This window comes from Lathyrus oleraceus, chromosome 2, assembly GCF_024323335.1.
Source record: "Lathyrus oleraceus cultivar Zhongwan6 chromosome 2, CAAS_Psat_ZW6_1.0, whole genome shotgun sequence".
NCBI lineage: Eukaryota > Viridiplantae > Streptophyta > Magnoliopsida > Fabales > Fabaceae > Lathyrus > Lathyrus oleraceus.
Window position 1 is genome coordinate 309,921,230 of NC_066580.1, and position 15,817 is coordinate 309,937,046.

The 15,817-nt window shown below is 40.4% G+C and overlaps 1 protein-coding gene and 1 pseudogene across 1 annotated transcript; both read right to left on the reverse strand.

Annotated features, from left to right (window-relative positions):
* Nucleotides 1-3,910: 3,910 nt before the first annotated feature.
* On the reverse strand, nucleotides 3,911-5,322 carry LOC127122999 (cysteine-rich receptor-like protein kinase 10). Its single transcript, XM_051053266.1, has 5 exons — nucleotides 5,073-5,322; nucleotides 4,897-4,998; nucleotides 4,647-4,774; nucleotides 4,357-4,567; nucleotides 3,911-4,214 (listed from the first exon to the last, which is right to left on the reverse strand). Exons 1-5 carry the CDS (start codon nucleotides 5,320-5,322, stop codon nucleotides 4,024-4,026), a joined length of 882 nt encoding a protein of 293 aa, XP_050909223.1. The 3' UTR covers nucleotides 3,911-4,023.
* LOC127121367 (cycloartenol synthase-like) lies at nucleotides 5,322-8,430 on the reverse strand (annotated as a pseudogene).
* Nucleotides 8,431-15,817: the final 7,387 nt, after the last annotated feature.

Below are 15,817 nucleotides of genomic sequence, written 5' to 3' on the forward strand. Positions count from 1 at the left end.
CTCTGTTATGGGGATCAAAGTGTTTTAGCCAAAAATTTGCCAAAGGGGGAGTTTGTAGGTGTTTAATTGGCTGCATTATATGGTAAAACACTAATGTCTTGACTGATGTCATGACATGTATATGTGACTACATTGTAGTTACTGCAGGACTAGCTAACACAGGATTATTGAATGCTGTGACATTCATACCTGTCAACAGATACTAAGGAACAGAAGTTCTGTTAGAACTTAGTATGCATTTGCAGTCTGGTTATCAAGGAAGAACCAGACCTGGCATAAGGCCTACTGACTGAATGTCAAACTGGATGTTGTGACATTCATCATTGACAGCAGCTACTGAAGATTAGGCAGAGTGGTGTTCTGCTATACTTCAGCATGTAACTTAGTTTGTTCTTCAAGAGAATAACAGAACTAACTTAAGGTCAAATGTGTAAATGTTAAGTTGGACACTTTGACATTTATTAATGTAAGCTGTTACTGTAGTATGGTCATTTTGATCCTGTACAGGTCAGCAAAATTGTACAGTCTGTTTTCTGGAAAAACAGACTCAGCATATGGACCTTGATGTCAAGCTGAATGTCGTGACATTCATGCCTGACAGCATATGCTAAATTGTAGGTTGTGCAGTTTTCTGTTTCAGCTTTTTCTTGGGCTATTCTTCAGGAAGTCAACAGCTTAGAGAAAATCCAGGAAACCAACAACCAAGCTACAATTAAGGAACCTAACAAATAGCCTATTTGTTAGCACACTAATATGTGGAAATTAGTTAGAATCCTATGTGGCATTATTTGTGGAGGTCTTGAGATATTTTAGGAACTAAATGTGGAGATATTTTAGGAACTAAATATGGAGATATTTTAGGAACTAAATTTGGAGATATTTTAGGAACTAAAAGATTGAAGACCTTGTTTGTAGCAGAAAGTTTATGCTGATGTTGTAACAGCAAAGGAGAAGTTTGCTGCGATTTCTGAAGGCCCAAATCCACTTGGGTGATTAGGTTATAAATAGCTGATTGTAATCTAGTCTTTGTAAGCCTCTTAGAATGAATTTTTAGGGGTGTGTGTAAGGTAAACCTCCCAATCTGTGGGAAGGTTACCATGTGTCTCTCAGTGGTAAACCTGAGAGTGTTTGTCACTCAAAGCCTGTAGGCAAGAGTGATTATGTTCTTGAATGAAGCTGTGAAGCAAGTTCAAGGTGTTTGCACATTACATTGTATTTGTAGTGATAGGAATGGAAACTGGAGGTTTCTATCTAGGAGTTCCTAGGTATAGATTGCATTGGGTAGGGATTAAGTGATGAGTTGTAAACGGGGGAGTTTAACTCTGAATTGATACTACTAATAGTGGATCTTCTTCCTGGCTTGGTAGCCCCCAGATGTAGGTCATGTTGGACTGAACTGGGTTAACAATTACTTGTGTTTTTACCTTTTGCATGTTATAATTGTGCCAGTTATAAAATAAGGTAAACCTGTAATGCTGTAACAGATGATGTTCAAATCAACAGTAAGACATCATGCTGATAACTATGGAAGAAAACAACTGAAGTGAGTGCTAGGTTTGACTTCTGTTGAGTCTTTCTTCCTGAAGCACAGAACCAGGGGTTCATACATTCTAGGGCGACATAGAATGAGATGTCGTGACATCTGTGAACCTGTGCATATTAGTACAGTGGTTAATAACTATCTTGCTGTATTAGTTACAATGTTAGATCAGATGTCATGTCGTGGTGGATAACATCTGAATTCTGACTACACCAGAATTTCAATTGATCTAAAACCTGCTGGGGGATAACCATCCGGACCCTGCTAGGGAAGCCACAGACCTTGAATCTGCTGGGGATTTAGTCATTCCGACTCTGCTTGGAGAGATGAGGAAATTCTGGTACTGAACACCCGTCGACTCGTCGAACCATGATATTCATATCCAACTCCCATGTCACTTTTCCAATTTTGAGAACTCCCAGACTAATATGGACTTTTCTGCTCCATCATCTTGTATTCCAAACCGCTCCGTACTCGACGGAGAGCGAACTCCTGGGATTTATACAGACTTTTCAATTTTCCGACTTTGAAGAGTCTTCTTGATTAATTCCAAGGATCGTCGTACTTCTTTCGCCGTCTTCTCACCGTTCTTCTATTCATTCGTCCCTGATTGGACTCCGTGGGGATTTGTTTTGTCAAAAGCTTCCACATCACAACCTGCAAGTGAGTGAAAATACCTAACAGTGCCTGCAAAAGAGATCGTTAGATAAAACCGTGCCCCAGGCGTGTGAAGATTTCAACACTTGGGTCACTCAACCTTCCGAATAAGATTTCAAGCTCTCAATCTTATAGGCATGCATTGGAAGGGACCTGTATGTCTTAAAATGCAAAGATTCTTTATCACAAACAACTGGATGTTTTTGCAATCAAAGCGGTATTGAAAAACAAAAACAACATTATTTAACTGAATATGCATTTTATTGATTGGAAAAGTGTGGCTCAAACTGAGCAATACAAAGGAAGCAATTCCTGAAAAGAGGTAATTGCGCACAAAAGGAAAAAATCTATCCTAATGGCAACGTGAAACCCGTGATCTCATCGAGTTCCAACTCGGTTACACCCCATATGTCCTCAGACTCTCCGTGCTTTCCGCCTTCTGAACAAGACGATTCCGACTGATCCCTACCGGGTATTATCCATGATGCCTTAACCAAAGCGCAAACGATCATGCCGGACGCAGTTGTTCGTTTCAATCCCTCTTTTGCCTGGACCGCCCTTTCGGGTTTTCAGTCCACCGGGATACCCTTTTTTGCCCAAGTCGCCTTTTCAGGTTTTCGACTTGCCGGGTGTACATTTTTTTCATTTTATCCCTAATTTTTGCCCGAACCTTTTCTCTTTTTTCTTGGTTCGCCGGGATGCCCCTTTTTTCCTGGACTATTTTATTCTTTTCGTCCAGCGGATCTCTTTACACGAAGTATTTTTTAACTGCGTCCGCATTCACAGGGGATGGAAAATCTTCGCCATCCATGGTCGTTAACAACAAGGCTCCTCCAGAGAAAAGCTTCTTGACCACGAATGGACCTTCATAATTAGGTGTCCATTTGCCCCTTCGATCGTTTTGAGGAGGAAGGATCCTTTTCAGCACTAGATCACCTACGTGATATACCCGAGGTCGTACCTTTCTGTCAAAAGCACACTTCATCCGTTGCTGGTATAACTGCCCATGACAGATGGCTGCCATCCTCTTTTCTTCAATCAGGCTTAACTCCTCGTACCGAGTCCTTACCCATTCAGCCTCTTGCAATTTCACGTCCATCTGGACTCTCAAAGAGGGAATCTGAACCTCAACTGGTAGCACCGCTTCCATTCCATACACTAGCGAGCACGCACTACAACAAACAAGACCTTAGACAGCGCTTTTTTTAGCCTTAGACAGCGCTTTAAAGCGCTGTCTAAACCTCCGCTGCTAAAGGTTTAGACAGCGCTTTTTTAAATCTTAAAAGCGCTGTCTAAGCCCCCCCCCCCCCCCCCCCCTTAGACAGCGCTTTCTAAGACCCTCCTATTTTAATTTTTTAGGTATACCTTAGACAGCGCTTTTCAAAAAGCGCTGTCTAAGCCCCCCCCTTAGACAGCGCTTTAGGCAAAAGCGCTGTCTAATCCCCCCCTTAGACAGCGCTTTTTACAAAAGCGCTGTCTAAGGTATATGAAAATTTTTGAAGCTTTTTTTTTAAACCACAGTTTTTCCAGGTTTATAAACCAGAATTTCTACCTGTTTTCAACCAGATTTTGACAGACAATTATCACATTTTATATATGCCATTTTGGCCTTTTTTCTACCAATTTTTGGCTAACAAATATATATATACCAATTCAAACCAATTTTGCCTTAAATGTATCAAAATATATACAAATTTATGTACACATTTACAAGTCATAACATATACTACAAATGTACACATTAATTACACAAATTTATGAACAAACATTGAGCTTTAACATTGAGCTTTATCATGAACAAACAAATTTATGGACACATACATAAGCTAGTAGACTAGAAGTGCTTTTGGAGTAACAGAAATCTTTGGATTCATGTCACAGTCCAACAATATGTTACTTGCTTTTAGATCTCTATGTATTATTTGAAGTCTAGAATCTTCATGAAGATAGAGAACGCCTCTTGCTATTCCATTTATTATATCAACTCGTTTGGTCCAATCAAGATGTGCACTTTTCTCTGGATCAACAGAAATGTAAGAAACATTAGGGTCTAGCGCAGTTGGTTGATGCGCAACGTATGTGAGTGTTGTAAACACATGAGTACCGAATTTGATAAATATAATCCTAAAAAACGGTGAAAATTGGAATATACTACGTACCAAAAAGGACGACATCAAGGCTACCATTGGGCAAATATTCATAAACAAGAAGCTTCTCTTCTCCATCGACACAAAATCCTAGAAGCTTTACAAGATTTTTGTGTTGAAGTTTCAATATCAACATAACCTCATTAATGAATTCTTCTGAACCCTGCTCAGAACAAGTTGAGAGCCTCTTGATTGCCACTTCCATGCCATCACTAAGTATACCCTGCAAATAAAGAAACAAAACTTCCATACGATGATAATCGTTCATACAAAAAATGTGAATAAACTTGAATTCTATATACCTTGTAAACAGGACCAAATCCACCTTGCCCGAGCTTATTTGAATCGGAGAAGTTTTTGGTAGCCACGCAAAGAGAACCAATATCAATAAAAGGGAAATCATTAGATATATTACCTTGTCCGTTCTTTCCTAATTACAAGAAACAAATGAATTAGAACTGTTACAAAACACAGGATAAAAAAGATGAAGATTCATCTCAAAGAAAAATAAGCTGGAGGGCTTGATAAAAGATGATAAATCAAACAACTTACTTTGCCAATTTCTGATAAAGCATAAGTAGAAAATGATAATTATTATCACCAAGACTACCCCAACTGCAATAGCAGTAATCATCCATATTTTGCTTGATTTATCTGCATAAAAAATCAATCAAAACAGGTTTTGACAGAATGTTAAAGAACAGTGTTGAAACTTAAGAAATGCTTACTTTTCCCTCCTTGGTTAGTTGAAGAACTTGTGGATTCTGTTTCACCGAGATAAAATGGATAAAACTCATATCTTAAATAACAGCTACGACTCCAAACTCGTGCACCAATGGAGGCATAGCAACAACCTGGTATATCTCCAATAGCACTTTGCAGACACTTACTGCAATCATTGGCTGATAAATCTCTTGTACACTGCACTAAAGCATATACTGTCTTATCTTTGAAAGCTACTTTTCCAGTAGCATACATGTTCGTGGAAACATTAAAAGACGCTATCTCAGTAAGATTATTCAATATTTTATTCACAACAGAAGCTTAGCATTGGACATTACCGTAAAAAAAGCTAATTTTACTGTCATTGGAGATTTCAGAAGACCAATTTGAAAGTATAGTTTCCACGTTTTTTCTAAACAAAAGATTAAGCTTATTGGCTATAAACTAGAACTAAAATCATTCAAATCCCTCTAAACTGTTTGCTAATTTCTCCAAATCAGATATCTTTCAATGATAAAAACATCACAAGTAAAACAATATAGACATTTGTTTCTTTACCTTATTTCTATTATGCAGTTGCTCTCGACTTTTTGTCGAGACAAAGCAGTACCCGACTTTGATATTCACCAAGAGCCCATATAGGAAAAATGTTTCTGTATGCTGAGTAATTTATAGTACAATTCTTGTTGAAGTTTCCCATTATTTCCTGCACAAAACATGTATCTTATCAGCTATCTCTCATCAGTATGCACTACATGTCTACTGCATAGCAACAGATGTTCATTGTTACCTGTTGAGGAAACTCCCCGTTTTCCATTTGTGAATTGATCAAAACCTTGGTCGCACGATGCAACGGAGCGGGATCTCTTTCCGCCTATACCATAAAATATCGATAACGCTCTTAGTTGTAAACAAATCTCAGCATTTAGCTCAATTAGTTTCATGTTACCTGGCCTGCTTCAATTAGTGCCAACATAGCCCAAGCAGTGTTCACTACATGAGACTTATCTCCTTCCAGGTTTGTGTATACCTTGTATTGGCATAAAAGATAGCTCTCACCCCATCCACCAGAAATCTTGTGTTGTTTCGAAAGCAAAAACTCGCACGCCTTTCTAATGCTTTTGCTGTCTTTGTACCTCTTACCTGCACCTATAAGCCCACTTATTCCAAACCATGTCCCTTATGTACAGCATACTCCCCATGATCCATACCTATAATTTTGTTCATTAACTAAAATCATTTCGAAACCGTTTTTGTCGAGTAATTAAGTTCTTGGACTAGTAAAGCAAACCAAACCAAACCATGAGCCATCGGCTAGCTGTATGCTTTCAATGAAGTCTGCAGCCTTGGCAATGCAGGTCTCTATTTCCACCTTCCTGTGCCGTGGATATCGTTGAGCGAATAAGGTGAGACTTTGAATCGCTGCTGATGTGCATTCTACATACCTATAACAGACTCATTTTTTACAAATTCAAACGACATAGAAAACATTACAAGAAAATGTGTCAATGTGAGGTACATACTGATAATCAATGGCGATATCTTCAAATGTTTCAGTTGGATTTAGTTTCTGTGACAGAAACGAATAAAGTGTCAAATCATTTAAGAATTGAATCTAAAGTAACTAGAGAAAGTAATCAACTGTACCTCCAGACATGCATATGATCTTGTGAGCTCATAGGATGCAAATCCACCATTTCTATTCTGGAATATATTTAATGTGGAGGACCAAAATGATTAAGCCATGTGGTTGAACTGTTGAAGTTCTAATTAAATTTTAACAAAACCATTCTTTTTATTCCTGAAAGTATTTAAATTGTTTAGAGTTTTTAATTACTCCATCCTAATCCAAACATATACCTGCAGGGATAAAATAAAATTGACCGCATCGCAGAACTGTTCGGTTTCCATTGCATTCCCAACAGTCTCAAATGACAGGTTTGACAACAAAATGGCTGCCTGAAAATACCATAGAGAAAAGATATGTGGTTCTCTCAAATTTAAATCAAAAGAGTTTAGGTGATTGAAATATAGGTTTGTGTGACCTTCAAGCCTTCTGCAGTACAATCTGATACAGACCAACGATTGTCTTGAGTTGAGAAAGGCCAACCACCTTTCGAAATGTGGCGATACCAGCTATTACTATCGCCGGACCTGTTCATTGTCACCTTCAAAAACAAAATACTTTATTTTCATATGTTTATCTTAGTTACTTGCTTAAGGTTAAGAACTTTTACTGAAAATACAACAATATTACCTGTGAGTGTGTTATAAAATTATTAGCTTTCTTAAGCATCGAACCGTATTCATCATCAAGTTTAGTAGCCAAAATAGCTTGAACAGATAAAGCAACATCCCAACATTGAGAACCATTATATCCCTGCATTTTCATTCCATCCTCAGCCAGCCATAGATAATCTTTGATTCTTGAAATGTGATACTTAAATGCCTCAGAATTGGGATTCTCCAACCAACAACAAATCATGTTTAGTACCTGTATATGTTTTTACAAGTATTCTTGTTTGTTAGTATTTTTCATATTTATCATTACATTGGTAATTAATGATATATAATTAACTATACCTTATTAACAGGACCAAGACAGATATAATTAGTATTTTGATCCTCATAGTGAATATGTTTGATAACATAATTAAGTGCTTTGCTCCTTAGTTTTGAGTAGGGCCAGTGCATGAGAAGAGGTTCAGCAAGATTATCAAGAAAACTCCATAAAATATTCTGTATGATTGGAGATGGATGATACAAGTCTTCTTTAGCACATAGATATTTAGCATGGTGCCAATCAAGTAAATGATAAGGTAAGGTATATAGCTCTTTTCTAAGGGATAAAACAATGGCACTGAAAGGTCCAACAAATCGTCTACCGTATAAATACGACATCGGTAGATATACAACTCGAGTGTGACACCACATTTTTCCTGCTAGAGTAATAGCATATAGTTAAATAGTATAAATATAGTACATATATGATATAATGAATGACAAGATTCTTGCCTGGATGGAAAGGAACAAAGTAGGGAAGAAGCCATATTTCTGGAGGGATTGGTTTCACTCCGCTCCATTCGTATACGCCAAGTACCTATAAATATAACAATAATGCCTGACTATTTTGATTCATTGTAATTCATAAGGTGGATGCAGGTAGCATTTGATTAATGAATAATGATAGAGCATTACTGAAAGCCATATTTTTCCCCATGAAGGAATAGAAGTGGCACCGCCACGATTAAGAATCCATTTTCTTGCTATTTCGATGGATCCATCTCCACCGTCGATGTCTTCTCCGAGTAATCTCAATGCTACATAGCTCATAGCTGTGCCAAACATTGTGCTGGGACCTTCTATATGCACAACAGAAATCAAACCAAACCCTAATATTTTCATTACCCTCTTTTATCCCCTTCTATATGCCAACACACATTGGAGAAAACATTGTTTGGCAACAACAATTTCATTACCCTCTTTTATCCCCTTTGCTTTGCCTTATCAGAAATCAAACCAAACCCTAATATTTTCACTATAAAAAGAAGCACACTCAGAGCAAGAAGGAGGTGGAGCAACCCTAAACAGTTAAGGCAAGCCACCATTACCCTTAAACCCCAAAAATAATTCAAGTTATCAGCATCAGAAATTCTAACCCAAACCTCTCTCAAATCTCTCAACACTCACTCACTTTCTCTCAGAAACCGAAGAAGAAGAAGAAACAAAATACATAAAGAAAAGATACAAAGTGAATTGACCTAACCTTTGTTATCGTCGTGGTGCTCCGGTCTTCTTATCCGGCGAAGCAATACCTCAAACCCCTCCATTTCCTCAGACAAAGTTACCACGAGGTAGAGTTTTGCATGGGGATTCAAACCCCCCTTGTTTGAGACTCTGATTTGCACCCATCATCATTTAATTTTTGTTTTCCAATCTAGTGTTCTTGAGTTCCTCTCTTCGATTCAGCCCGGTGCTTATGAATTATGTTGTTTGGTTTGGGTATTCGTTTTTAGCAAGGTGAGACGAAGAGTTTGGTGTAAGGTTTAGGTTGTCTTTGACCTCTACCGTTGGCGGCGATGAGCTCCGGCGCGACGGAGCGGGAGAGGGCTACTTTAGAGCGTGTTTTAAAAAATTTGAGGGAGGGAAGAGATTTCAGACCATCCACTCTTTAGTTTTTTTAATTGAAAGACTTTAAACAGCGCTTTCTCAAAAGCGCTGACTAAGGTCTATATTTAAAAGCGCTTTCTAAAAGCGCTGTCTAAGGGGGGGGGTCTTAGACAGCGCTTTCTAAAAGCGCTGTCTAAGACCCCCCCTTAGACAGCGCTTTAATTATTTTTTTAGAACATTTTCCGTGTTTTATTTTTATTTTAACCTTAGACAGCGCTTTCTTTTAAAAGCGCTGTCTAAGATGCGCTGTTAAAAAATCTTTTTGGCGTAGTGACGGCGTTGCCCTAGTAGATGTACGCACCGAAGTCCGATACCCAGGATACCAGCTTCATACTCAGCCACCCTTGCTGGTGCATTCAAATGCTAGTCGGGTAGCAAAAAGAACGTGGGATCCTTTTGGTGCAACCAAAGCGGCACTAACTCCTTCACATTAACCCCATCAGACATCAAAATCCGTTCGGATTCAGGGTCAGGCCCCTCCTCCGGGATCGGTTACTCTCAATCTTTCGATTTGAGCACCTCGAGATGTCCTCATCAGGGAATTCAAACTTCCTCGGTTGATAATCCTCCATGGGTTACTGGGCGAGGTAATCAGACAATACACTCCCCTTCATCGCCTTCTGAGAGGTATAATGAATATCGTATTCAATCAAAATCATTGGCCCTTTCGCAACCCGTCCGGTCATTGCTGGCTCTTCAAAATTCTACCTGATCAGATCCCTCTCGAAATCCACAAAGTGGTATGAATCAGCATATACTGTCTCAGTCGGCGAGCAGCCTATGCCAAAGTACATCAAGTTTTCTCGAACAGTGAATGTATTGTTTCACAGTCGGTAAACTTTTTGCTTAGGTAAATTGCATGCTCTTTTCGACAAGACTCGTCATGCTGACCCAATGCACCTCGTAGCCCCTTCGAAGGCCATCAAGTACAGACTTACCATTGCTCCTTCCACAGGAGGTATCAGAATCAGAGGTTCCTGAAACTTATTCTTTTATTCTTTCAATGCCCCTTGGCCATCATTATTTCACCTGACCGTTTGATCTCTTTTTTTTAAACAGCTTGAGTATAGGTTCATACGTGGCTGTTAGAAGAGATGTGAACCATGACATGTAGTTCAATCTACCTAATAGACCACGAACCTCTTTTTCTGTTCTCGGTTCAGGCACTTCTTGTTGTTTTTTTTATTTTTTTATTTATTTTTTTAAGCAGGATCAACCTCGATTCCTCTCTTACTTACAATGAACCCCCATCAGCTTATCGGCCCGTACTCTGATAGTGCACTTATTTGAATTCAACCTCAGTTTGAATTATCTCAACTGGTCCACTCAGCTTGGCCAGATCTTCCAGATGCCCCTCTTCTGTTTGGGACTTTGCTATCATGTCATCAACATAGCATTCAATTTCATGATGAATCATATCATGAAACAAAGCCACCCTGGCTCTCTGATAAGTAGCACCGGCGTTCTGCTTCTCTAGAGGACAGTCTTCTCTCCATGGTAGCTTGTGCACAACGAAATCGGTATCCGACCCTTGTTAGACTATGGCACGGATCTAGAAGGGGGGTTGAATAGATCCCAATTAAAAACTTGAGTCGGCGCTACCAATTTGAGAGAAAATTGGTTTTGAAAATTGTTTTAAGTGCGGAAGCGGCCGAGGAAAATTTTAGTCTAAAACGAACCGTTATTGGAAAACCGGATATGCGTTAAGCTAATGGATTAGAGATAAAATGAAATACTAATCACTACACTATTTGCACACTCAATTGATGTATTTCACTAACTAGCAAGCCTAGTTCCAATGATCCAAAATACCAAATTAAACTGAGTGCAAACTTAAGGCAACTTTGGCTTATGCAAATTCACAAACACTTGGTGTGCATATACTCCAAGAGATATTTGAGTTGAGTAAGTAATTCAAATTTATCTAGTACAATATACTATTGTACTTTGTATTCAAACAGCAGTTTTAATTTCTTACTCAACTTATATCAACGTTTGGTAAAATTGCTTAAACTAAAATCACTTAATTTTTAAGCTGAAAAGCACTTATGCAGAAAATTAAAGAAGACAGAGATTTGATGAGGCAGTTCCCCCGCCGTCCTCGCTTCGGGGTACGTCTGCCCTCAATTCTAAAAATAGAATTGAGATGATTAATTAGATATCACCTGTGAAATTTAATCGTTTATACAAGGATTGCAAAGCATGTAAACAACATAACTTCCAATGTGTTGAATGATGCTTCTTATCCTTGCTCCTTGATTCAAGATGAATCAAGACCTTCGATCGTTGTTGCTAGACCTCCGATTCCAGCCCCTTTGTTGAAGAATCTTCCGTTCTTCAAACCCTCGGCCCGGCTGATCTCAAACACAACGAGTCGAACCCGAATCCTTCACTTCAATGCCACCGAATCCGCTACTAGACTGATGAAGACTTCCTCTTCTCAATCACCTTCGCTCGGCTGAATATTGAAGAACGATTTGTCCAAAAACCCCCAAACACAAACCCGTATTGGAGGACAAAACCCTAACGGTTTTATTCAAGAAAGAACCTGCCACAAGCTTCAATCCGAACTGAATTCTTCGATCACAGCTTCGAACCTTATCACCTTTAATCGATCACGAACCACATCAAAAGTAATTGTGTGCAGTTGATGTGTTGTGAAATGTTGAAGATGAAGATGATGAGTCTTGGACACCTTTTTCACTCTTTCTTGTTTCCTTGAACACTTGAACTCAAATTGACAAATGTTAGTTAATAAAAGTGTTTTGACTTCTATTTATAGTAACAGCTTACCAACCAAAAATAACAGCTTTTCAAACAGTGGAAAATACTCAGAAAACTGAGTTTACGCCCGAGCGGTCGACCATAGGTCGGCGTGCGCTGACCCGTGGGGAATGCGCTGACCCCTATGGTCGACTCAAAGGTTTCATGCGTTGACCCGTGGCCAACTGCACTATGCTATGCGCCGACCTGTGGTCGACTCAAAGCCATCATGCGCTGACCCGTGGCTCATGCGCTGACCCTTGCGGTCGACTCATAGCTTCCATGAGCTGACCTGTGGTTGACTCAAAGCATCATAGGCTGACCCGAGGCTTATGCGCTGACCCTTGCGGTCGACTCATAGCTTCCATGAGCTAACCTGTGGTTGACTCAAAGCATCATGCGCTGACCCGAGGCTTATGCGCTGACCCTTGCGGTCGACTCAAAGCCTGCAAACCTGCAAAAATTCGTATTTTGTGATTTTCATGCATTTCGTCATGATCACACTTTGTCCACATTTGTTTTTAAGAATTATAACAGATTTAGATAAGCATAGGAAAGGATATGATCGGTGATGTGTTGCATTTGTTTGTAGACATGCATGGTGGTCATTTGTCATCATCGAAACTTGCGATCGTATGTTGTCTGACACTTTGCCCTTACAACCCTGGCGTGTCCTGACACGACCAGACGAAGGTATCCACATGCTCTTTCAACAGGGCTACCATTCTGCTCTTGACTCACCTCTGAAACGGCCCCGATTTCACTTCCCTTCTGACCTCGGCGGTGCTTGGACTAACAATCATAATCCGCTCCTCATGCGGCTGAATCACCTTCTCCTCTTGTTTTAACAGCCTGGCTAATTCCAGCAGATCACAATCTTCTTCGTCTTCTTCTTCGGCATGATAGATCGGATTGTCGAAGTCATATGAGGTGTAACCAAATTGTTGTCAACGAGATCCAGAGAATTATTTTTTGAAGTCGGAACGAGACAAATCAAAAAGGGAAAAAATGAAAACAAACATTGCCATTTTTATTTTTAAAACTGCAAAAATAAATGAAAAACAGGGAACACCGCTTTTAATTGAAAAACAATCATTTATTAATGATGCAAAATGTTGCAAAATGAAACATGAGGTGGCCCTTACAATGGACCAATACGTTTCGGGCAAAACGTATGGCTTTCATGCAAATAAAACTGAAAACAGAAAGTATTACTCTTCCAGATAAATGATAGTGATGATCTTTTTTAGGCCTTCCAGTTCCCTGGTACGCACGATTTTATCCACGACTCCAGTTCACAGTCGCTGTCAGTCTCTTCCCCCACCGCACAGACGCGATCTGAATTTTCAGCGATTACACCCACCATCACCTGACCCTGCACCGGCACGGGATCGGCATTAACATTCAATGACAGTGTAAAATTGAGGGCCTTGGAATCCACCAAGTCTTGGACAGCATGCTTAAAGGCTCTACAACCCACAATATTATGCCCAGACGCACCAGAATGGAATTCACACTTGGCGTTCTCATCATAATTAGGTGGCCTCTGATCTGATCTCAATGGAGCTAATGTCCTCAATTGTACCATTCCGAGATCTTTCTACTTCTTCAACAGAAGAGCATACGTCATGGGTGGCCTATCAAATTGACGATCAACCCCCTTTCCTCTCACTTGGTTCCCAGCTCTCTGTGCTCTCTGTGGAGTTGGCTGATGTTGCTGTCGGACTGACTGATTACCAGCAGGGGTGGTTACCGCAGCAGTGTGCTGGTAGTAACGATTCCTACCGCGTCCTCTCTGGGCATACACAACACTCGATTCACCCTCATTATTGCGCTGGTCATTACCAAAGGATTTCTTCGATCCAGACGACGAAGCGTTTCCTTGTATTTCCCCCTTCTTCAGCCAGTCTTCAATCCTCCCCACCTTCTCGGCAATTTCTTTCTGCTCCAAGGCGAACTCTTGCATGACATTGATCAGCTCTCCCATCTTCTCTTTCAACTCGAGAATGTCTGTGTTGGGCGGATTCATCATTCCTGTGTCAATCAAACAGGTTAGAAACTGACACCTGCAAAACAGAAGACAAGTTATTATGGTTCATGCATGAATGCAGTGTTTATCCACATGAGGGACACTCCGTCTTTCGATCCTGGCTTCATCGAGACATATAATAATCCGGCAGCAATATTCAGATATTCATCATTTGATTCCCTCATACAGATCAGAGATATATGATTTAGCAAAATACCCCCCAACCATGTGTGTGTCGTGTGAGTGCATACGGTAAAGCAAATAAAGCTTGAAGATTGATCACTGAATGAAAATAACCATCACATAGCAAAATGCACAATAAGCGCCATAGTCATACATCACAGCTGATATAAATCAAATACAATCCTCCAGAATCAGCGAGGAAATACAAGCAAGTGAATTCCGTCAACAGGCCTGACGGTAATACACAAAAATAAGAAAGGCTAATCTGATGAAGGTCCCAAAGCAGGCCCTACATCATCAACCATCTTCGCAAACTCTGCGGCGAACCTGAGCTCGGTGTTCTCCTGCTGTAATCTCCCCACCTCCTTCTGGTGAATCTTCATCTGCCTGAAGTAATGATCTCTCTCGGTGATGCAATGATCTCTCTCAGCGGTGATCTTCATATTCTCTGTTTCCTTAATCTTCAGCTTTGCTTCCCACTCAGCGATAAGGGCTCTGACTTTGTCATCTCTCTGTGCCTTCACAAGGATTTGCCTCCTCTTCTCGTCTTCAATGACCTTTGCAGCTCTGGCTAGCTTCTCCTTCGTGATGTTGTGCTCCTTTGTGGATGACGCTAAGGATTGGTTGATCTTCCCATAGTAGGCAGTACCCATCTCAAAGCGCTTTGCTTCCAGAGCATGTCGCTTATCCTGATCCTCCATCCTTACTCTGATCTCCTGATTAGCCGTCTGAATACGAGCAACACTCATCTCCAATTCAGTTTTCTCCGCTTGCAACTGATCTCTGGCTCTCTTCATCTCGAGGAATTCTTCCATACTGACAGAAGAATGCGGACCCTCAATCATAGGACACCAAGGATCGCCTTCGGGAAATGGTAGATGCGTGAGCTCAATCCTCTTCCGAAGCCAATCATCAAATGGAGGAAAAGACATGCTGTTAACCTTGCCAAAAGGAACCTTTCCTTTCCTCTGAATGTTACGCCATGACCCAGACACTTGTCTCAACTTGGCCTGATTGCCCTCAACTGGGAAATAGAAAGACTCCTGAATCTCACGCTCGAGAGGAGGAACCTCCATGGCAAACCCCATTTGTCTCCTAAGAAGCGTTGGATTGTAATTAATGCAACCCTGAACTCCTATGAGAGGCACATTGGGAAAGCTCCCACAGCTATATACGAAATCCCGTCCAGCCAGTCCGTTATGAGTCCAAGCTATGTCAGTGGCTCGCAAACCCATCAACCTGACCGACCACTTGACCGTAGGATCAAGAGCAGCAAAAGCTCCTCTGGAAGGCAAATACCCCATAAACCACTTGAATAGCAACTGAGCACAACACCGGATCAATCCACCACGCCGCTTCTCGTTCCTGTTATGAACCGAGTAATAAACATCTCCGATCAGAGTAGGAATAGGGTTCCTCTGTATGAACAATCTGATGGCATTATGATCCACGAAGCTCTTCTGATTAGGAAACAGGATGGTCCCATAAATGCTCATAGCAATCAAGGCACAGACCGTCTTCCAATTACCCACAGCAGCATGTTCCTTGGCTCTGGCTTCCAAGAAACTCAAGTGAAAACCAGGTAATTTTACTTTCTCTTTCAAA